General features: G+C 41.4%; 1 protein-coding gene across 5 annotated transcripts; it reads left to right on the forward strand.

The window, feature by feature from the left end:
- Window positions 1-1,482: 1,482 nt before the first annotated feature.
- USP8 (ubiquitin specific peptidase 8) lies at window positions 1,483-21,739 on the forward strand. Of its 5 annotated transcripts, none has more exons than XM_042824583.1 (20): window positions 1,483-1,588; window positions 7,661-7,814; window positions 8,198-8,342; window positions 8,949-9,034; window positions 10,195-10,339; window positions 10,690-10,747; window positions 11,507-11,651; window positions 11,952-12,114; window positions 12,928-13,072; window positions 13,233-13,453; window positions 14,562-15,140; window positions 16,310-16,399; window positions 17,022-17,102; window positions 17,477-17,739; window positions 18,318-18,530; window positions 18,902-19,112; window positions 19,295-19,531; window positions 20,164-20,306; window positions 20,690-20,822; window positions 21,022-21,739. In XM_042824583.1, exons 2-20 carry the CDS (start codon window positions 7,711-7,713, stop codon window positions 21,205-21,207), a joined length of 3,348 nt encoding a protein of 1,115 aa, XP_042680517.1. In that variant the 5' UTR covers window positions 1,483-1,588; window positions 7,661-7,710; the 3' UTR covers window positions 21,208-21,739. The 5 variants fall into 5 exon arrangements, with proteins under 5 accessions (XP_042680517.1, XP_042680521.1, XP_042680519.1 ...); XM_042824587.1 differs by having other exon boundaries at window positions 20,690-20,767; XM_042824585.1 differs by having other exon boundaries at window positions 11,510-11,651.
- The last annotated feature ends 1,362 nt before the right edge of the window (window positions 21,740-23,101 follow it).

Consider the following 23,101-nt stretch of genomic DNA (forward strand, 5'->3'; position numbering starts at 1 on the left):
TGGTTTGTTCTGCTTTATGTCACCCAGGTGTATGGGAGAGTAAGCATTTATCTAAGTAGTTTGATATGTTCTATTAAAAAGCATACTGATTCCTACAGCCGAAATTCTGTTATTTATTCACTGTTGCTACACAGTAACATGCTGGTAGGAAAATGCCTTTTAACCTCAGGCAACTCCACAGCTCGTTATAACGCAATGGAGGTGTCAGCATGCTTTAACAAGTGTCCGAATGGGGTGCACTAATTGTAAGGCAGGTCCTCCCCCTGCTCTGTATGGCCGGATACATACGTGTCATAGAGGGCTGCTCCAAAAGTAATGCCTCCTATTTTATGATGTTGGCCCACAATGGCAGAGGCAGATGTGGAGGTTGAACCTTCCCGCCAATATTCCATTACATTTTGCTATCGTGCGACAGGTGGCAGCAGAGAGGCAGTCTGACAAAGAGCATGTCAGCACAATGAGGCAGTGGGTGGTACATTTCAGCGGTAGTGACAGGGGATCGACTCAGCTGGTGCAAATTGTTGCGAGTGCAGCGTGCAGGCGCTCATTCAGCGCTGGTGAAAACGCACATGCAGCTCATGGTGGTGGCTGTCTTGAAAAACAGTGTTTTGCAGCTGAGAATTTGCTCTGCGAAGCTGTTGTGCTCTTTTTACATGTTGTAGTTTCCATAGTTTCCATAAATATGAGGCACTACTTTTGGGGTGACCTACGTACATGCAGAACCAAAGGATTTTTTAATACAATTTCTTCATAAAATGAAAGGTCCCTTTGAACAAAACACAAAGGACAGGGATAGGACAGGAGGAATGGTTTTAGGCTCTGGGAAGGAAGGTTTAGATTGGATGTCGGGGTGAAGTTCTTCACAGAGAGTGGTGAGGTGCTGGAACAGGCTGCCACAGAGGTGGATGCTTCATCCCTGGGGGTGTTCCAGGCCAGGCAGGATGGGGCCCTGGGCAGCCTGGTCTGGTAGCAGATCTGGAGGTATGTGGCCCTGCCTGTGCCAGAGGCTCGGAACTCGATGATCCTTGGGACCTTTCCAACCCAAGCCATTCTGTGATTCTATGACAGCAGCCAGTGTGGACCCAGCATCACCTTTCCCATCCTCTCCACCGTCACGGTGGTTTCACAGCCGCCTGACTTTCCCAAAGGAGATGATCTGTCTTTTGCAGGCTTCATTCTGCGGAGGACTGCAGCGCAGGACGGTGCCAGGGCCACTGCCTTTTTCCCCTGTGTACAAGCACAGACTCTCCAGCGTGCACTCGGCCCCCCACGCTCCCATTCCACCCGCACACCAACGCGGGCCGCCACTCAGACCTCAGCTGCCTCTGGGCGGCACGGGCCGGGCAGCGCGGGGCCAGGCGGGGCGGAGGGCCGCGGCCACAGCGCACCTCGCAGCCCCGATAGGACCGCGGAGAGTCCCCGCCTCCGCGGGGGAGCGAGGACCGGCAGGGAGGGAGGGAGTGGAGGAGGGAAGATCGCCGCCGAGTTCCGCTTCAGCAGCCATGGCCGCGTAGCGTCTCCTCGGCAGCCGCGTTCGGACATGGGCCAGGCCCGGGCCGGCGGGCTGAGGCAGCGCGTCCCCGCGGCGGTGAGTACTGGGCCGGGCCGCCGCGGGCACCGCTACGCGCCTTTCTCCGGCAGTGGCGGGCGCCCTTGGAGGGGATCGCGGGCCCGCCGCTCGGAGCGCGGTGGGGAGGGGCGGCTCTCTGGGGGCGGCGCGGTGCGGAGCCGAGCGGAGGGGACGGGAGCGGGCGGTGGGCCGCGGCACTCAGTCCCGCGGTGACCTTGGGCGGCCGCAACCCCCGGCCGAGGCGTGAAGGGCCGGGAAAGGGCGGAGGGCGGCCGGAGAGGCGCTGTCAGGGCGGTGCGGCGTCACGGATTGCTGCGGGCCGGGCCTCGGTGCGGGATGAGCCGCTGCGGGAGCCGGGGCCGAGCCTCCGTCAGCGAGCCTCCGTCACCGCCATGGCACCGGCTGCTCGTAGGCCGGAATTCAGTATCTAAGGGCATAAAGATGCGTCTGTTTTTACTCAGGGTGAAGAACTTTTAAGCTGAATATATAAAACCGAACTTTTCTGTTTTTGAGTTAACTTCATAGTGTCTTCCTCCCCACGTCCCTCCATTGACGACAGTGAAACACTGAACGTACTGAAAAATCCTTTCAGTTCCCCAAAAGGAGCTGTTCCTGCGCACTGCTGTGCCGCCAGGCCACAGGCATCCCTGTGACACCCTGCTGGGTGGCACGGCCAAGGGACAGCAGTTGGGGTGCTGGGTACACGCACCACGTGCTGTGGCATGCCCCATGCCACCTCACATTGCAGAGCTGAGGCCTGCAGGAGCACTCCTGCCTGCATGGAAGTTCAAGACCTCACAGAGAGCACCAGCACTTCTCCCAGTCCGCAGCATGGTGTGCTGCCTGCAGTGTAACTGCTTCTGCGCATTGCTCTTGCTGTTGTCATTCCACTTAGAGCTTACTCACATCCGTAGTAAAGCAGGCATGGTAATTAGAGGTAGAAAAACCTGTTACCAAGAGGTATGCTTCCCCATCCGTGTAAAGATACTTGTTTTAAGTATTCTAACCGTCCCTACATACCCAAACATGATTACCATTATATTTTTGGGATGTTGGCCTTATTTTTAGCTTTCCTGAGAGTGAACAAGGGGCCCAAGCCAGTGCTTCAGCTGGGAATAGACCCGTGGTTTTGTCTAATCTTCATTCTTAAGGAAAATAATTGGCAAACCTGAAATAGGTTGGTTGCTCTTCCTCACAGAGTTGACTAATAGTAAATGTAGCTGTCATGGCTTCTTCAGCCCCTTGTTTTATTTACAGTTTTATCATCCAGGTTTGTTTTCTTACTGAATAAGGAGATATTCTCACTTCTCAGTGGTATATGACAGGTTCATTCCTCAGTGGTGGTGTTGTATTAATGCAGTGACTGTAAGTGTGGAGGGCAATGAAAGGCAAAAGCGAGATTAGTAAATATGTGCTAGCCCAGGAAGAGTGCATTCTGATAAAATTCATGCAGTTCAGATAAGAAAGTACTGTTCATTGCAACTCTTATAGTGGGATCAAACACACCTACACCAAGTTCAGGTGCAATCTCCAGGTGTTTCACTGCTGTTAACTATTCTTAGACACCTTTCTTTTTGCAATTATTTTGCTGGACAAAGCATAGAGACCAGGTCAGTTGGGAATCTGATATCTATGAACACCAAGGTTCAAAATCAGCAGGTTATGTTTTTGTATGAAGGAGTTGATTATGATTCTGAAATCGTAAATTCTTTGGAAACATAAAATATCAGGCCAAGGAAAAGTTTTCCTTAAATAGAAGTGAAATAGAAGTTCCTTAAATATTGGTAAAGAGCAGCAGCATTTGACTTCAGAACTGTTCTTATATGGGAATTAATGATAGTGTGATAAAAAGATAAGAACCACGGTGGGTAAAAGGAATACTTGGGAAAACTTCTGGAGAGTATAAGCAGTAAGGGCAGTTTGGGATTGGATGCTATAGAATCCTATACGGTATTCTATACAACACAATAAAAGTGCACTCATGTCCATGCCATGACACTTTTTTTTGTTTTCTCTTTGCTTCTGTTGTGGAAGAGGCAACAACTGACAAAAGTATGGTACCCCTTGTCTGCATACCTGTGTACTAATCCATGTATTTAAGTAATAAGTGCCTGACCACAGATCAGTGTCTCTCCAGGTAGGTACCAATGCCTCTAGCCCCTGTGGGAACAGATTCAGGCTGAGGATCAGCTGAATACCCAGCATCATCTCTTAAGTTTTAACCATTGTGTTCTAGCAGCATTGTACCCAAAACACAGTGGTGAAACAGCAGACAGTTTCTGCTGAAAAGCTGTTAAGAGGTCATCTTCTACTTCACTTACAGGAAGATACTGCCTGGTTGTTACCCTATGTCACAATTTTAATGGACGTTGCGATTGAAAAGAAGCCTAATGTAATCAAGAATGCTATTCCGCTGGTTCATTATTTTTCCCAGTATTGAATAATGGAGAAGAGACCCAGATATGCTCCCCACAACAGCTGGTTATTATTTTCCTATTGCTACTTTTTTTTTTTTTTTTTTTTTTTTTTTTTAAGAATAACACAAACTTTGGTTTGGATCGGTGTCACTGTGAGTAGGAGGCCTTGTTTGGTCACTGGCTCTGGCTTTGTCAATGCTTTCATTCAGGTTCTGTCATTAGGGTCCTCAGCAGCTTGAGCAACATTGAAAAGTTTATGTTTGTGAATCTCTATCAGCTCACAGGCTGGTAACTGCTTTGAAAAATAATATAACAAGAACATAAAAGTGCAAACATGCATTGAACTGCAGGAGAAGCCTGAAGAGTTTTACGGATCCGCCTGAACAGCCAGCCCTGATAGCGGTCAGTTAAAGAACTAACTTTTCTTCCACAGAGAAGAATGAATTAGAAACTGTAATTAAAAACTTATATTAACATCTGATACATGCTGCATGTAATTCTATTAAGGAGGCTGTTGAGAACTTGATTCCCTCCTCCCCTGCCCTCCCTGAAAGTATTATTTCTAATCCATCCTAAACTCATTTTACTGCAGCGTGATGTATGAGTTACAGTGCTTTGGGAGGTCAAAGAGTAATACCTCATTCATCAGCTGCCGTGGGGAGCTGCTCATCTTCTGAAAAAGGTGTAAAAGTTTCTCCAGATGAGGAGATAAAAGTAAGTTTAGTGTTGTGTTTGGCGATTTAAAAATCTTTAGTTATGACTCTAGTTAATAAGAGTGGGAAAATATGGAAAATCATTTTTTGTTCTCAGCCAGAGCTCAGATGTATCCCTTATCCATTCATTCTGCATTTGTAGAAATGAGGTTCCAGAAGAGCTGCATTATCAAGGTGTGTCAGCAACGCTGGAAATATTGCAGGCATCTTCTGCCTTTCATTAAGTAGCTCTCATCTTCCACATAGTCTTGTTTTTTCCTCATACAAAGTAGCGTTAAGTTCACATCTTTTTCAGAAGATTCATTTAGTTATATTCTGACAGAACTCAGCCAAATTTTGCTACTTAAGATTAAGAAAATACCAATTACATAACAGCAAACATTGAAGATATATTTAGAAAGGACTTAGAGCTTCAAAGAAAAAGTCTATTTGCAGTTCGAGGTTGCCAGTTAAATATGTGTTTTGAAGGTAGGATTAGACGTGCAGAGCTAAGATCTCAGCACAAGTGAAGCCTTTCCTTGTAAGCCTGCAAGATTTAAAAAATGGGTGCGTCTTCGCTTTAGACAAAAAATGTGTTTAGATTGGGAAGGTCCTTTAGTTAGCAGTTGGAGGTGCTTTGTTTCATTTCTACTGAATACAGAACTTTTGATTAGTTGTCTGTTTTGTTTTCAGCAACTAAATACCTCCTGAAAGTTAAAGCTAAGCATAAGGCACATCATATGGGGTAGGTGACCTTTGTAGGTCTTCCCTACGAAGATGCATGGGATATAGGATGAATTAATTTTATCTGCTAAAATTAGTATTTGAGGCTTTTATCATTTACTTCCTAGGATGATGTGTAAAGCAATCTCCTAAGGAAGGATTTTTGACAAGTGTTCTAAGCTTGGACAAATGCTTTGTAATTGGTTAAGTTAGCACAGGCAGCACCTGTGTCTAAACACTGTGTTACCCAGCTGGTGAGAGCTGCATGCCATGGGAAGGCCCATCCTCTTCCCCTGCTATCCCCAAAGGCTAAAATAGCTTACTGTATAGCACATGCAAATATTGTAGTTAGACTGTCTGCATGAGACTTCATGGACTCCAGTTCCAGGCTCCTCAGTTTGAAAAAGACATGGATCTTGTGGAAGGAGTCCAGCAGAGGGACACAAAGATGGTTGAGGGCCTGGAGCATCACCCTGTGAGGGAAGGCCGAGAGACCTGGGTCTGTTCAGCTTGAAGAAGAGAAGAAGACTGAGGGGAGGATCTGATTAATGTTTGTATGTATCTAAAGGGAGGTGAGGGGCAAATGGATGAGGCCAGGCTCTTTTTAGTAGTTTGTAGTGATAGGACACAAGAAGTTCCATACCCACATGCAGAACTTATTTACGGTAAGGGTGATGGAGCACTGGATCAGGCTGCCTAGAGAGGTGGTGGAGTCTCCTGTGGAGATATTCAAGCCCTATCTGGACACAGATCTGTGCAACCTGTTGTTGGGAACCTGCTTTAGCAGGGAGTTGGACTCCATGATTTCTTGAGGTCCCTTGCAGCCCCTGCAGTTCTGTGATTCTGTGACTGCTACGCACAGAATGTCACATGAGAAGATTTAGCAGTATCTTCTGGCCACTTCTGCTTAAGTGTGTAGCCATTGCTTGGGAGTACTTCCCAAAGGCCACAGAAAGACAGCGGCACCTTAGAGTTCAACACCTACAGCATGGCCGAGATGTTTCAAACAGACTTCAGTCTGCTTTAATCTTCCTGTGTCTTATCAAGGCATAATGAGTCACATTGCCATCTGTGTGCAGAGGTCAGCGTTAGGCTCATCATATGATGAGTATCCAGCACAAATTTCATGGTACAGATAGGCCAGTTGGTTTCTGAAAATGTATTTACTGGCTTTAGAGTTGAATAAACTTGCTGGATAGATGAGTTTGAACATTCTTAAGTCAGCATTTCCTTCCTCCTTGGTTTCCTTATTCTTCTGCTTGTATTCTTGACAAGTTACCTAGCATTGTTTCAAATAATTCTATCAATTGAGAAGGATTAATTTATACTGTTACCTATTCAGCCAGTCTTGCATGAATAATACATAATACATGCAATAGATAGGAGGACTGTTATGAATGATTAACATTTAAATAGCTGCAATTTAAACGTTATTCCCCTTTTGGCAAGGAAGTTTTGGGTGTAGGAGGGAGCTGGGCTCCTTCAGCCTGGAGGGGAGAACACTCCAGGGAGACCTCACTGCAGCCTTCCAGTGCCTGAAGGGTGTCTGCAAGCAGCAGGGGAAGTGATTTCTTACTCAGTCTGGTAGTGACAAGAGGGAATGGCGTTAAACTAAAAGAGGGGAGGCTGAGGTTAGATGTGAGGGAGAAGCTCTTCACTCAGAGGGCAGTGAGGCCTGGGCATGGGCTGCCCAGAGCTGTAGGTGCCCAAGGCCAGGCTGGGTGGGCCCTGAGCAGCTGAGCTGGGGGCACACAGCCCATGGCAGAGACTGGGGCTGGGGGCTGTAAGGTCCCTTCCCACCCAGGCTGTTTTGTGATTCTATGATTCTTAAAAAAAAAAAATAATTTGCTAAAACTCCTGAAATTGTTTTTCACTCATGCTTTGTGCTAGACATGAATGCCCAGAGTAAGAATCAGATTTTGTGTTTGTTTAAATAGCAGCATATTTCTGTAAGAAATGCTGGTTACAAAGCAGTAATGTAGATTAAATGCCAAAGACATAGGTGCCAGCATATTAGAGTAACGTGTCACCAGGTTGTGGTGGACCAGAACAACCGTTGGAGCTGTAAGTGATTACCTATGCTTAATTCACTGTTAGAATCATTAATTATAATTTACACTTTAACTGTATGTGCTCCAGATTGTTTTATATTCCTGTTGATTCATGTAACACAATCTAGATCAGGCAATAACCACATACAGGTCACTATAGTAATTGTATTAAAATACTAAAGTATAATTGGTCTTTTTTTTTTCCAGAAAACTATTGGTAGAATCTTGTAAGGAGGGAGATAAATAACTACATTAACATGCCTGCTGTGGCATCTGTACCTAAGGAGCTGTATCTCTGTACTTCACTGAAAGATCTCAACAAGAAGACGGAAATAAAACCTGAAAAGACCAGTACAAAGAGGTATCTGTTTTAAGTGACTTGGAATTAACTACACAAAATACATCCCTCAGGAGCACATAGTAAATAGAATTTTGATACCTATGCAGGTTAGATTGTTTCCTTTGTATTCAGGAAAATATTTTTTCTAAATACTTTCTCACATCACAGCATGCTCTTTCAGTACAGAAGACTTTAAATGAGGCTAGTCAACAAACTAAAGCAAGGAGAAACATCATTTGGAGGAGTGCGATTCTAATTCATGTTTAGTGAGGTCTTTGTATTATTATGGTAAAAACCAAACAGTGCGTGGGCAGAGGCTGTGAACACTTAAAATGGCATCTTGCAGTTAAAAGTGTTTGGGGAGAAGCCAACAATCACGTGCCTTACCTCTTCTTTGATTTCAGTTACGTGCAGAGTGCCCTTAAGATTTTCAAAGCCGCAGAAGAAAGCAGATTGGACCGAGATGAAGAAAAAGCTTATATCCTGTATATGAAATATGTGGCTGTTTATAATTTCATTAAAAAGAGACCTGATTTTAAGCAGCAACAGGTATAAAGGCCTTCTGTCTAACCTTTTCTGCATTAGTGAAAGTGCTAGAAGTACAGAAAGTTATACTAACACACATTCAAAGGCTTACACTGATATTACATAAATTGCCTCACATACACTGAGATTTCTCCTTCCTACTTCTGACAAGTTTTTTTCTTAATTGCTTTTACAGTTTGTTTTTATCATTTACACATCAGATGCATAAATAGATGTGTGAATATTTTTTATGGAAAGCTAATCCTCTCTTTTCCATTCCAACATCTTTTGAGACAGCACTAAGAAGTTTGGGGATTGTGGAATGTGTTTCTTTTATTCATTTCAAGTCTCCTTCACTGAAAATGCTTGAATGTGCATTTTTGCTTTTACTTCTGCAACTAGATCCATCTTTTACTGAGCAGAAGTGCCTTGTTGGTATTAGTGCTATAGAACAATGTTAATTACCAACTCATGCTTGAGGGGAAAATATTTGACTCAAAACAGTACCTTTTGTTGGCGTTATCATCCTTATAATACAGTTTTTCTATAGATTAGCTATTATTGATATGCACAGAAGTAGGCATCATTAAGCTGTACTGTTAATATGTGGGCTGATGCTTGTAATTCTAGGATTATTTCCATTCCATTCTTGGCCCTACAAATATAAAAAAAGCTATTGAAGAAGCTGAAAGACTCTCAGACAGCCTTAAACTCAGGTATGTGAATACAGCAGATGATGTTGTTCAATAGACCTGGAGCCTATGCAGGCAGTTTCAGGCTTTCATTGCTATATAGTAGTAGGGGATTGTGCTTGAAATTACTGACAGCTTAAATAATTTACCTACAGTAGTGTGCATTTATAGATTATTTTATGTCATCATGTATTCCACTAACTTGCCACTGTTTGTGTTATGTTGCAATTCTTGGTGGCTATGATTTATTGATAGCATTTCCCAGTTTTGTTTAGCAGCTCAAAAAGAAACTGCAAGATAAACTGTATGTATGTTAGGGCAGATCAGGACCCTTTTCCTCCTCCTTTTCATCACAGTCCTCTGGAACCAAATACACCTTACTGTTTGGCTCAGTCATTAAGATTAGTTCCAAACTTTTTGTTTTGTGGAATCACCTCATCATCTCAGTTGTATTAAATATAATTGAATGCACAACAATGTTGTGACTGTAAAAGCCTGAAGTTGATCTAAAAGCTGTGGCTTACAGTTCTGTGGTTGTCCTTACGAAGGCAAATGGCTGGGAGGTTAACTTTCAAGGCTGAAATGAACCTCCTATATGCAAGACTCAAGTCCGCAAAAAAATGTGTGCGCGATTCCTGCGTAGATGTCACTGTAGTCTCTGAATTTGAAATAAAGAGCAGGGAAACTGGTGAGGGCATAACAGAAGTATAACATCAACTTACACTGACCATGACTGCTGCTATACAGGTAGTTCTGATCCAACTCCTCAAAAAAAGGAAGTTCAGAGAACTGAGATAACTTTCTAACTATTACTATTATCTGCGCTGTTGCAAAACCACGTAAAGTACCTTGTATGACTGCTACAGTATATGGAAGGTTACCTGCAAGTGACCAGTTCATACTCCTGTTTCTATGAAATGAAGAACCTATTGCATCAAGTGATTGCGAGGTTAAAGAATTGTAAGGCTTAAGAGTAATGGCTGTGGAATAGGATAAGAAAATCATCCCAAGAGCAGGAGAAACAGGACATGCAGTCATGGAGGAAAATGGGAGTTTGTTGAAAGGAGTGGGTGTTGGGGGGTATTTCACCCATCCACCCCAGGGCTATTGTGGTGGTAACTAACTAAGGCTAGCTTATTATGTGATACTGGAGAGGGGAAAAAACACACACTTTCATTTCACAGATACGAGGAAGCTGAAGTACGGAAAAAACTTGAAGAAAGGGACAGACAAGAGCTGCAGAGCAAGCAAGAGCCAAAAGATGATGGAAAGAGTTCAGCCAAAAGCTCATCAGAAGCTACAGCAGATGGCAAAGGAAAAAGCCAGAGGGTAATTGAAGTTATCTGCAAATTCTCTAGTTCAGTTATGGTTTAAATCTACTGTTTGATATTTGTTAGCTATCTCCGGCTCAGAGTCATACCACATTGTTTTGGTGTGGGTTGTTTTTAATTAATTTATGCTCCCTACTGCCTTTCCAAGGAAAACTCAAAAGGTTGAGTTTTTACCAACCTCAAAGTCTCGCTGAAGACAGACTTGTCTAGCAAAAGGAAGCTTCTTTACTTCTTCCTGTGGCACGGTTTGACCAGTTCCCCTCCACTTGTGTGAGAATCAGTGTCTGCTGGCCACCTTGGTTCTGACTATTAGGTCTTAACTTACTGTTTTTTCTCCTTACTACACAGATCAATGGTGAGACGAAGCACTCACTGGAAAGAAAGGATCAGGCTGAGAGTTTTAGTGGTAAGATAATGTTTACACAGGCGTGAACAAAGTCTCCATACACCTATGCACCTATTGCTTTTGCTGCTGCAGTCCTTTAAAGTTATTTCACGGTCAGAATATTTTGCTATCCTGTATTTCAGTAATAGCAGCTTAGTGATAAAGCTCTGTGTTTACATCTTCATTACTTTTCTTGTACTTAGAAAGTTGACCTGAGGTTTGTTTGTTTTTTTTTTTGTTTTGTTTGTTTGTTTTGTCTTGTTTTTTTTTAGTTTAATAACTAGAGTGATCAAACAAAAAATGTCTTTTCAACTGATATGAAAAAACATCTAGGCAAGGCTGAATCGTGTCAGCTTTCAAAGTTAAATAAGAAATATCCCGCCTGTCCCAGTCCTCTGCTTTTTTTTCCTTGTAAGAAATGTGAAAATGTTCCTCTTCAGCTGAGAACTCTAGAGAACATCTGCAGTATGTAGGTCGAGTGCTTGCCTATATAGCTTATGTTAAATGAGACCATGACAAATTAAACTAATTTATCACCAAACATCCAGTATTGTCACATTCAGCAGGTTAGCTGTTAATCACTGCAGTAGTGGTAGTGAAAGAATCAATCTGGTCTGCAGTGTCTCAGCTCCATGGCTTTGTGGGAAGGATGTGTGTTAACACTCTGTATGCTTTTCTGTTCTGTGTCATCTATTTGCAGTCCTGATTACTCCAGAAGTGATGATAGCTATCTCCATTTACGTTGTAGCTTTTAGCATCTAACAGCTTTTGTATTTCAAGGAGCAGTCACAGCTGAGAAACTGTTTGCAATGATGACAGACAAAAGCATTGAATTGATTATAATGGATGCTCGAAGCTTGAAGGACTACCAGGAGTCCTGTATTCCAAGATCTGTCAGTGTCCCAGAAGAAGCTATCAGTCCTGGGTATGGAATAATGTTAAATGATAATGGAACATTTAATTTCTGTTTCTTCTTTGTGCTTCTTGCAGTCTCTTAAAAACAGAAAACCTAACTCTGCATTAGAAAGATCATATGCTTTTACAGCTCATACACTTCAGTTTCAGAGTCCCTGATCCATATGAATTGTTGAAATATACCTGGACTCTGTTCTTGCATGTACCAATCCAGAGAGCATATATTTTATCCAAGCACAGAAATGTGTGCATAATGGCTCTATGTATTGTTGGTACATCTGTCATTTAAATGCATATTGATACATTTCAGAGTTACTGCTAGTTGGATTGAAGCCAGACTGCCAGAGGATTCTAAAGATCCATGGAAGAAGAGAGGACACTTTGATTACGTTGTACTGCTGGACTGGTTTAGTTCTGCAGGAGACTTAAAGCTAGGAACAACTCTTCGGAGTCTGAAAGATGCACTTTTTAAGGTTTGCAAGTTTCATATTTTATATTATTTCATCTCAATAAACAAGGCAGTCTTAAATCACCCATAATTACAAAGTATATGGATGACAATGACATTCTAGGTAAGCATCTTGGTTCAGTTTTCAAAGACTGCTTGTTTTAGTAGCAGAAGTATGGACTGAGGCTTTACTTCCCCCTTCTTATGCTGTAGTAGTAGAAATAATTCTACTATTAGAATTATTATATATAATATATGCATACGCTGCAAAGAGCAGAATGATTCAACTCCCCAGCAGTTAGCTGGTAAACTTCAAGTACAAACATTTCAGTCAGTTCTCCCTGTTTACTGCTTTACAGAATAGTTCCTCACCTCTGTGCCTTCTTCATGTTCTTCAATAACCTTCGATATTAAGGGTCTTGGGAAGAGGCTGAGTTGGAGCCTGAGCTCTGAAGGGCTTTTCAGAAAGTTAACATGATGCCCCCAACCAGTGCCCCTCATCACTGAGGGAGCTTGTTAGATAAAATGCTGAAGTGAACGTTACAATAAAAATATTTTTCTGCACAGAGGATTGTCACTTGAATAAGTAGTAAGTGGGTCTGTGTTGGAAATATTTGGGCCCTGTTATAGGTAGAGACAGGAACTTCAATGCTGGGAGTTCTCCAGACCATTCCCCAAAGTGGTTTTGCAGCCAGTTTAATTCTTATCTAAAAGTCTCAAAAGTAACTTCTAAGTTTAATGACTTGAGATAGAAATTTCAGCAACATGGTTAAGATTGAAAAGCTTCCACACTATGTTTAGATCATTTAATTTCAAGCTTTTTTTTTTTTCCTTACAGTGGGAAAGCAAAACTATACTGCAGAATGAACCTTTGGTTCTAGAAGGAGGCTATGAAAACTGGCTCCTTTGCTTTCCCCAGTACACAACAAATGCTAAAGTAACTCCACCCCAGCATGGCAGGAGTGAAGCAGTAACTGTGTCTTGTGAGTACAAAGATATCTGTAACTAATGTATGTAATATCACTTGTTTGAGATGGCCTTGTCTTGGTCTACATCTCTAAATCTTACTTTGAGGGTCTGGTGAAACTTGAGTATTACTTTATCGTAAGAGCTGTCTCATGTGTTTTCTCCCTTCTATCCCAGTGGATTTTACGTATCCCTCTCTGGAAGAGCCAGCTCCTGCTCCACCTGTTGCCCCTACAAAGCCTTCTCCAACAGAAGTGGTCGAAAATGAAGAAACAGGAGCTAATTTGGAAGAGAGATTAAAATCACTGAACAGACCAAGTGTAGAAGGTGCTGCTGTTCCAAAACCCGACAGCTCATTTGTAGTTAATCCAGCATCAATTACAAGAAATATCCCTGAGGTAAGCTGTGCTCCTTTCTTTCAAAGTTAGTACAAGGTTAATCTATCACAAGCAGAAGCCTAAACCCACAGGGAGACATTCTTCTTATTTGTTTAAGCCTTGAAAACAAGAAGACCAGCATAGAGACTATTAGAAGTCTGTGAAGCCATAGTAAATAATCCACAGAACCTCATGAAGCTGAATATACTTGATGCAATTTCTGAGTTTTTGCTGAGGATTTCTACATAAGCACAGCAGAAAGTAAAAGTCAGCAGTTGCTCATTAATTCTGAAAGTCCATAAGCAAACTTTTCTAATCAATGCAAACAGATGATGAAACAAGAAGGGCAGTTAAACCATAACTTACCTTGGCTACTCCAAAGCTCTCCTTTCCAGCCACCATATCTTCCTTTGAACAGCAGAACATGCAGCTGGTTTTTCACTTTTTGTCTTGTGCTGAAAACATGGGGACTTGTTTCTGCTTCTCACGGACACAGAACTTTCTAAAAACACCTTTATAGAGTCCTTGCACTAAAATAATTTGCTTTCTTTGGTAGACAAGGCTAAAAATACCAACCCCTTTGCCTTTTTAGATAACTCTTTTAATGTAGATTTATGTAGATTTACAGTTAACAAATACCTTATGTATTTTCCTCCTCGAACTAGACCAGCCTTCACTCATTCAGAACTTCTAACACTAAAACAACCTCCTCCCCTAGGTTTGAGGGGAAGTCAGTCTTAAGTATCTCTTCCCATCAGGCTCACCTGCCCTAATTAGGTGGCAGAGCATGTGACTGAGAGCCATGTGCAAATTAGGCTGCCTGATTGCCCTAAAACATTCACCTTCGGAAGCTCAAGAATAAAGACCCAAATTGCAGTAAGGCGTGCTTAATGCTGTGCTTATGGTTCTTTAGGGCCTGTTGACTCTTACCTCGTGTCTGGAAGTTAAATGAATAGCTGATTTTACTAAAAAGCACCTGAATTACCAGATCTACTGAAATTGAAGGTTGATTCTCTGTCTGGCAGATACCAATTTTTTATGATCTTTATTCTTTTATACATCTGACTTAGAAGTCCAGCCAAGAGAGCACCAGTAGCTGTAGTGAACTGTTCTCTGCTTTCTGTTACAGGTTGATCGTTCTAAAAAGCCTTCCATAAAAATACCTGATGATAATAAACCAAAATGTGAAAGCACGCCCAGTGACAGCCAGCCTATTGAGAATGGCCGCGTGGTCCCAGACCGGTCCACAAAGCCGTTACTGGATGCTAAGAGTGTTCTGACAGAAGAAGAAAAAAGCCGAGTACATGCAGAAACTGCTGCCCTGATGGAGAAAAACAAACGAGAAAAAGAACTGCGGGAGAGGCAGAAGGAAGAACAAAAAGAGAGACTCAAGCGAGAAAAGGAAGAACAAGAGCAAAAGGCAAAGGAAGAACAGAGAGAAAAGGAACACAAAGAAAAGCTACAGCAATCCAGAGAGGAGAGGGAACAGAAGGAGAGGGACGAGCAGATCAAAAGAGAACAGGAGGAGAAGGAAAAAGAAAAAGCACGCAAGGAAGCAATAGAAGCAAAAAAGCAAAATAAAAATGAACTAGAAAGCATTGATGCAAAAAAGGTTGAGGCTGACAAAATATCTGTAGAAAGAAGAGACAAGGGCTCTCGAACACCAGATACGCAGAGACGTGTACTGGGTGATGCATCCCCGAGCAAGGTCAGTGAAAAGGAGCGTGGAATGATTTCAGTGCTTCTGAAGTGAGACAGCATCAGTGTGAATTTTAAATATACTCAGTATCGGAATCTTACTTAGGCCTGCTGTTTTTACATAAACACATAGGAGAAAGTTGAAACCAAGAATCAAACAGTTTTGCAGGACAGCTTAACTTGGTTCTTCCTTGTAGGTGGGCAGAGTGGAGTCTCCATAGGATCATAAAAATTACATCATGAAGGTAGAATGGATGGTTCACAGTCTGCCATCCTGTTTCAACTGTGGAGCCATGGCAGCACTTTCTGTCAGGCCACTCTGGTAACACACGCTGTGATGTGGTGACAAATTCTTAGGACAGAATCACGTTACCACAACAAACTCTATAGTGCCCCCAGCTGCATGAACAGTGATGTAAAGGATTTTGTTAGTATAGGAAGTAAGCACCAATCTATTGTTTTTTTTTGCTGAGAACAGCCCAGTTCCAGCTCTTTGGGGGTTATGTTTTCTTCTTTCCTCCAATTCATGAAAAATTTTCATTTTGATTGTGAAAGAATTATCTGATCCTGAGAAAGGAACCATTTATGAAGTTAGCTTACTGAAACCAATGTCCTCAAAAACATTTCTTAAGATATACTGGGGTATTTCTTTCTCCCTTAGCAATTGTTTGTGTAATGGAAATGCTCAAAGGAGCCAAAACATCCTCAGCACAGTCATTCTTGAACTTTTGTTTGACTGATAGGGCAACTTCACATAATCCTGAAGTGACTGTCCATGATAAAATAAATTCATAATCTTGGATTTACACATTGCCTTGTTCAGGGAGAGGCTTTATCACAGTGAAAAGTACAAACAAAAGTGAGGAAAAAGTCTCTATTTAAAAACAAAGTAACAACCCCATAGCTTTTAATGGGGAAAGTAGTGCATATGGAACCTCTACTTATTTTCTAAGCTCTTGAAAGTAGTAAATCTGTCTTACATAATACAACATTCAGTTACAAAGGCTATTTCAAAAATCACTGTATAGGCTAGCAATACAAAAAGTGATGCTAGCTGCAGTGACTTCATTTAACATAATGAGAAAATTTAATTTTGCTTCTTCCCTATTTTGCTTTATCAGCCTTCTTTACTAACAGCCTAGATGAAAATTGAAAGCCTTCTCTCAAAATCTTTTACAGCAAACTGAGGTTAAAGGACAACCAGACAGTGGAGCTCAAAAGCCAGGACCCCTTAGAGAGGATTCTGAACAAGATACTGAAAGACTTAAAGTAAATACATTGTGTTTCATGTAGCCAAAAACAAGCAAGTGGAGATGCTTTGTGATTGTTATTTCATGTGAAATTCTACCTCACTTTCATTTCCAGAGTCATAATCTTAAGAAAAGGCTGTGCTATGCTCATAGCTGTTTGAGTTTCTTTTATTTTGTCATATTTGTCTGCAAAAAATTTGTGAGACTTTCATTAGAAATTTTCACGTGCTTCTGATGGCATTAACAAGTGCTCCACACTCATTTGTCATCTCATGTGTACTTTGTTGCATACTAGCTGGGAAGGAAGAAAAGATTTTTGCTGTGTGTTTAACAAAAACGCATATTTCTAACAAAGTGGCTCAACGAGGGGAGGAATGGAGTAGTCGGGTCATTGTGAAGCTGAATTGTCTTGTCTTTTTCCTGGAGCATGTCAGCATACGGCTTTTGTCTGGGTTGAGCAGTATGAAATAGCAGTCCTATTTGCCATCTTTATGTCCTACAGTGAATTGCATTTTCAGCTACAATGAAGGATTTCTTATTGAACTGTTTTGCATTCAATCGTGCAACTACATGGGGAAGTCCCAGGCAGCTTGCTGCTCCGTGTAGGTAACTGTGCCTCACATTGCTCTTGTATTTATTAGACTCTGCGGGAGCCATTGATCAGAGCCCGAAGCGAAGAAATGGGGAGGATAATACCAGGACTGCCTGAAGGTTGGGTAAAGGTAACTTTCTATTTTGATGTCATAATCAAGCTGCTTCCGCAATTTCCCAATGCTTTTCAGTTGTCACATTTCTAAGTCAGATCTTTATTTTTGTCTCTTTAGTTTCCACATGCAGTTATTTTCCAATTTTTTCCTGAATTTTCTGTAATGAAACCGGGGAAGCTCATGTGCTGACTCCAGTACTAAGGAGTGTCTGTTCAAATGCATGTTGGTGAAGGTGGTACTTTCCACCGCATTTAACCCATTAAGTATTGAGGACAGTAACTACTCCTCAGTGTTTAAGAAACTCGTGTGTTTTCCTGCAGTACTTCATAAATGGACAGGCTTCATAGTAGATCTTGAGCTAATTTTAAAACTTTATTTCCCTCCCAAAGTTTCTGGATCCAATCACTGGAACCTTTCGTTACTATCACTCGCCAACGAACACTGTTGAGATGTATCCACCAGAAATGGCTCCCTCGTCCACACCTCCAGCCACTCCACCAACCCGCAAACCCAAGCCGCAGATGGCTGCTGAGCGGGAGCGGGAGCACTCCAAGCTGAAGCGCTCCTACTCATCCCCAGATATAACCCAAGCCATTCAGGAGGAAGAGAAGAAAAGAATTCCTGTAACCCCTGCAGTCAATCGTGAAAATAAGTATGTTTGATAACTTGCATCCCAGCTTGGGCAATTATAGCATATAGGACGATATATAGGACGATTTTGTCTTTAACTCACTGAAATCTGTGTTTTCTAAGTAGACTTGAAAGAATACCAGAGAGTTTTTCTTTGTAGACTCTAATGCATGGGCAGACATCTTTGAGAGTTAATGTCATTATTTATTAACATGAGTTTCAGGGATTGCAGTATGATTGGATGACAATTGCTTTTTAGGTATTGGCATTTGTGTTACTGTATTAAATGCCAGTCCTGGCACTTTCAGTCTGTGAAATAGTGCATTTAATTTTTAAACGTGAAGAATTAGCTGTTAATTATATAATAAATTTAAATAAATAAAAGCTGATTTAGCCCATACCTCAGCCCGATTACAGGCCAGCATGTGTAGGTTCGTCACTGGTCCATTAACTTGTCTTCAGCACCCTAAATGATGTTATTTGGGCAACTTCTTGCACTCGGATGTTTTGCCACCTGTGAGGAAAGTGGTTCTCGTGGATTATGTGCATGGTTTTGTCAACTGTCAGACTGCTAAAAAATAAATAAATCTTTCTTTACAGACCAGTCTATTACCCTAAAACAGAAATTTCAAGACTCTCTGCATCACAGATTAGGAACCTTAATCCTGTGTTTGGGGGATCGGGACCAGCTCTTACAGGACTTCGTAATCTAGGGAACACTTGCTATATGAACTCCATACTGCAGTGTCTGTGCAACGCACCTCACCTAGCTGAGTACTTCAACAGAAACTTGTATCATGATGACATTAACAGGTAACAATCTCATATTCTCATCCTTTTTTTTACAACTGAGGGATAAGAAGTGTTTTTTTAATTAACAACTGTAAAGTCAGATTAATAGAGCTGGAGATTTTTTCCAGAGATTTCTCAGAATTCAGCCATGGGCCGGAATAGGCTTTACTGGGCAGTGTGAACTAAATGCTGCTGAGTGTGTTCACAGATAAGCATTGGTTGCTTTGGTTGATTGCAGTACACTTACGTAACAGTTGGCATAATAAGCTGGGAATAGCAATACCTTCCATCAAACCAATACTGAATATTTAAGTTACAGCGTAAAAGTAGGCAGAAATTTCAACTCAGACTGACAGCTTTTTTGTTTTTATCGGATCTGTTTAACTGTGTAGGTCCAATTTCCTGGGGCATAAAGGTGAAGTGGCTGAAGAGTTTGGAGTAATAATGAAAGCTTTGTGGACAGGACAGTATAAATATATCAGTCCAAAAGACTTCAAAATTACAATTGGGAAGATTAATGACCAGTTTGCAGGATATAGCCAGCAAGACTCCCAGGAGCTGCTTCTCTTTCTAATGGACGGCTTGCACGAAGACCTCAATAAAGTAAGATACATGCGTTACAAGTCGTACATCTGCTAAATGTTGACGGCAACAGTGGAAGAAACCTGTGGAAGAGAGCTCAGGCAGATGGCTATCCTGACACATTTAAATATCATTTAAATGTTCTTCCTTTTTTTTTATGTATGTTAATATATGGCTAAGGTAATCCAACATCTGTTATACAGGCTGACAACAGGAAGAGATACAAGGAAGAAAACAACGATCATCTCGATGACTTCAGAGCAGCAGAACTCGCCTGGCAGAAGCACAAACAGCTCAACGAATCCATTATTGTGGCACTCTTCCAAGGCCAGTTCAAATCAACAGTGCAGTGTCTCACATGTCACAAGAAGTCCCGAACCTTTGAGGCTTTCATGTATTTGTCCTTACCACTTGCATCCACCAGTAAATGCACACTGCAGGTAAGCTGACACTAGAGACAAATACTAAAAACATTTCTCCTTGACTTTGTTATGACCCTGCCCAGAGAGGTTGTGCAGTCTCCCTTGTTGGACAGGGATGTGGTCTGGACAACCAGCAGGAGTGGCTCTGATAGCCTCCAGGGATCCCTTTCAACTCTGACCATTCTGTAATTCTGTGCTCAGCCTCTTGTCAAAGGAGTTTTCAGCATTCCAGCTTAATTTACGCCAACCTGAAACGTGAACAGATCTCAGTCTGTTACTGTTTAATTCTTCTGAATTAAAAAAAAAAAGATCATAAGTATTTTAAAACACAAGCAGGATGGAAATATCAAAATCACAGTCAGAAAAGACATCTAGTATTTGCTCTTGTTGGTCACACTATAAATGTTTTGTGTTGTTTTTTCCTTTAAATATTGTAGGCATGCTCTGAAGATCTGGCAAATAAATAATGCATGCAGTAAAACTTTCACAGGTGGATTTAATTCCATTTTCATCACCTGTGTGAAACGTGGCATGCAGATAACAAGCAAGATGCTACAAGTTAACAAGCAAACAGGAAATAAGCATTTTGATTCCGTTATCTTAAATAGCCATCCTTCACAATCCATACTTGTGTGTTCTCTTGTTTTAAGGAATGCCTTAGATTGTTCTCCAAAGAGGAAAAGCTCACCGATAACAACAGATTTTACTGTAGCCATTGCAAAACTCGAAGGGATTCTTTGAAAAAAATAGAAATTTGGAAATTACCACCTGTGCTTCTTGTGCACCTGAAACGGTAAGTGAAATAATGATTGGTGGAAATGAATTGGTATGAAATGACCAGGATTTGATGAAGTTTGGTTGTTCTAGTGCAGCCATTCACTATTTTTAATTGGAGAAAGTTCCAGTTGTATTTCCAGTGCATTGACACAAGAACTGCGTTTTCACCTGATGTCTGATTTACTGGGCTGTTGTTCACAAAGCACTTCTACAAGCTACTTCTTCTCATTTGTGCTCAGAAGCACGTGTGTGAGCATAAGCTGTTTGTGAAACAGTGTAATTTTTAGATGACACCAAGCCTGGGTTAAAAACAGGGAAAACTCACACATGGCTTAACACGTGTGCTTAAATAGCTTGTGAGTGACTTGTAACTTAGAACGATGCTTTTTAATCTTCTAGATTTTCCTACGATGGAAGATGGAAGCAAAAACTTCAGACCTCTGTAGATTTCCCATTGGAAACTCTTGACCTTTCACAGTATGTTATTGGTCCAAAGAATAATTTGAAGAGATACAATCTATTTTCAGTGTCAGTAAGTAATTCACACTTCAGGTTACACGATCTTTGTGCTAAGACTTTATTTGCAACCATAGAGACCAAAAGAAGTTATGCCCTAAAATGAACGATCAGTATTTAGTTTAGAATCGCATATTCTACTTCATTTTTCTTAACCAGGTAAGAAATGGAAGCTTTCGGAAGCCATCAATTTTTTCTTCTTTTGCCATTTGCAGAATCATTACGGTGGGTTGGACGGAGGGCACTACACCGCCTACTGCAAAAATGCCTCCAAACAGCGCTGGTTTAAGTTTGATGACCATGAAGTATCTGAGATCTCAGCATCATCTGTGAAATCCTCAGCTGCATATATTCTCTTTTACACTTCTTATGAACAACGAGCAGTGGAAATGGCCACATAAAGTAACATGGGTTAAGAAAACTGGTTTTCTTTTTATAAGAACAAAGTAGTTCTGGGAAGGCAAATGAACATGCAAAGCTATGGCAGATGTAGTCATTAAAGTTATGGGGATGGCTGCAGCAGCTTCTCCGCAAGCAAGCTCTTTACGGTCAGAACTACTGCTTAAATGAGTGATTAACAGTGCTTGTGGTAATACTGCCATCTGTGAAACCATTTAAAGCATACTTTGCATTTATTGAAAAAAAACAACTATATTTTTAGTCTGCTCCAAAATTAAATTCTAGCTTAGTCACCTGAACTCTATTAACAAGTAGTTGAAATTGTCTAAAATTCCCAAGGCATATCTTGATTTTTATCTTCATTCTTTCACTGTTATGGCCTTTTCACATTTCTAACCTTAAGCTTGACTCTACTGTGAATACTCTAGAATGATGTAAACAGTTAGGAATGTAAGTGTACATATTGATTGCATACTTGCACATCAGAACTATGTATATAATAAAACGTTGTCCTTTTTGTGAGAAACTCTAAAACTCAGAGGATTGCTTTAATTTGCCAGCTCTTAAGTAACTGCAACACTACTTATTTAAAAGGAAAAAAAAGCAGAGCTGTATTTTTTGTTAGCTTTTGTCAATATTTGTGCACTTCAGAGTTACTCTAAACAAACAAGACTTTCCTTTTTAATTTTTTTAATATAAATTTTCATGTATACATGCGTTAAAAAACCTTAAGAAATGATTTAAAAATATATCCTGTTAAACATATGCTTGGGTTTGTTTTCATTCTCTGCTGGTTTTGTAATGGTCAGGGTTCTACAAAATGACAATCTGAATCATTCGCCCAGTTTAAAGGCTCTTCAGATGAAGAGGCTGCTACTTTGTGTACAACTAGTTAGTTTAGAAACTGCTTGAGCTGAATCTTGTGCACTGTCCTGGTCTGGATTGGGTTGGTTTTCCTTCTCTGATTAGACTGGCATTCAAAAATCTTAAATCCTACAATCCGAACTTCTGTCTACATGCATACGTAACCAACAGAGAAGCTGGAACCTTCAGGTAAGCACGTGTGCATGCTCAGCAGCTGCACTCTTTTGAGGGGTCTGTGAAGTTTGTCGTGAAGAACAAACATCAGAGCTCAGACAGAGGGAGTGGATGTGTGTTCCTTAGCACACTTGGAAGCTTCCAGACTTCTCTCAAGAAGTTATTTCCTGGAACTCCGCAGCAGATGGTGAGGTAATATGAAAGCTAATTTAATGATGGAACAAAACGTAGCTAATACTGCATGAGTTCTAACGGCATCTCTGTAGTCACTGTTGGCTTTTTGTGGCTGTTGGCTATTTGTGGGTGCAGAAAAGGCCTGACAGAGTGCAACAGGCGATCGGCTGTGCCAGGCTGCACTGAGTTCTGGATCTTGGTGATCTGCAGATTATCAAAGCTGTGTGAGCTGTTGGTGACTGAGTGCTTGCAGAATGCCAGAGAGGTTCTGTAACAAACAGTATAGTCTGTTAAAACTCTCCTTACAGATTTGGCAATCATTTTTTGTTTGCACTTAAGGAGGCAAGAGAAGATTCTCCTTTGGGGCTGCGGAGAGGAACATTCTAAGAATTAATTCTAAGAAATGCTTTAAAACAGAGCGAGGAAACACTTCATAGATTACTATCATGCTTATCTATTTTACAATATTAAATGTGAAACCCAGCTGTTAGCCCCCAGTACAGGTCACTATAGGCAGAGAGTGACAGAAGAGCCCACTTGATCCTTATTTATGGGCAGGATCCACACAGGATCAGTTTGTAATGAAAAGGCTGAGGAGGCTGCTGCCAGGAACACGAGCTTTTAAAATTGGGATGTGGCAAGAGAGAAGGGTAGAGAGGTGCTAACTAACTGCTCTGTTTGGTT

The sequence above is a fragment of the Centrocercus urophasianus genome, unplaced genomic scaffold (assembly GCF_019232065.1).
Source record: "Centrocercus urophasianus isolate 14NV4802_14NV808 unplaced genomic scaffold, USGS_Curo_1.0 seq_23, whole genome shotgun sequence".
Classification (NCBI taxonomy): domain Eukaryota; kingdom Metazoa; phylum Chordata; class Aves; order Galliformes; family Phasianidae; genus Centrocercus; species Centrocercus urophasianus.

Excerpts from the sequence above, each read along its gene's own strand:
- USP8 (XM_042824583.1), top strand. The coding sequence starts at position 7,711 with ATGCCTGCTGTGGCATCTGTACCTAAGGAGCTGTATCTCTGTACTTCA. Across the intron at positions 19,532-20,163 it reads CCAGTAAATGCACACTGCAG|GAATGCCTTAGATTGTTCTC; the intron begins GTAAGCTGACAC and ends TCTTGTTTTAAG. Across the intron at positions 20,307-20,689 it reads CTTCTTGTGCACCTGAAACG|ATTTTCCTACGATGGAAGAT; the intron begins GTAAGTGAAATA and ends TTAATCTTCTAG.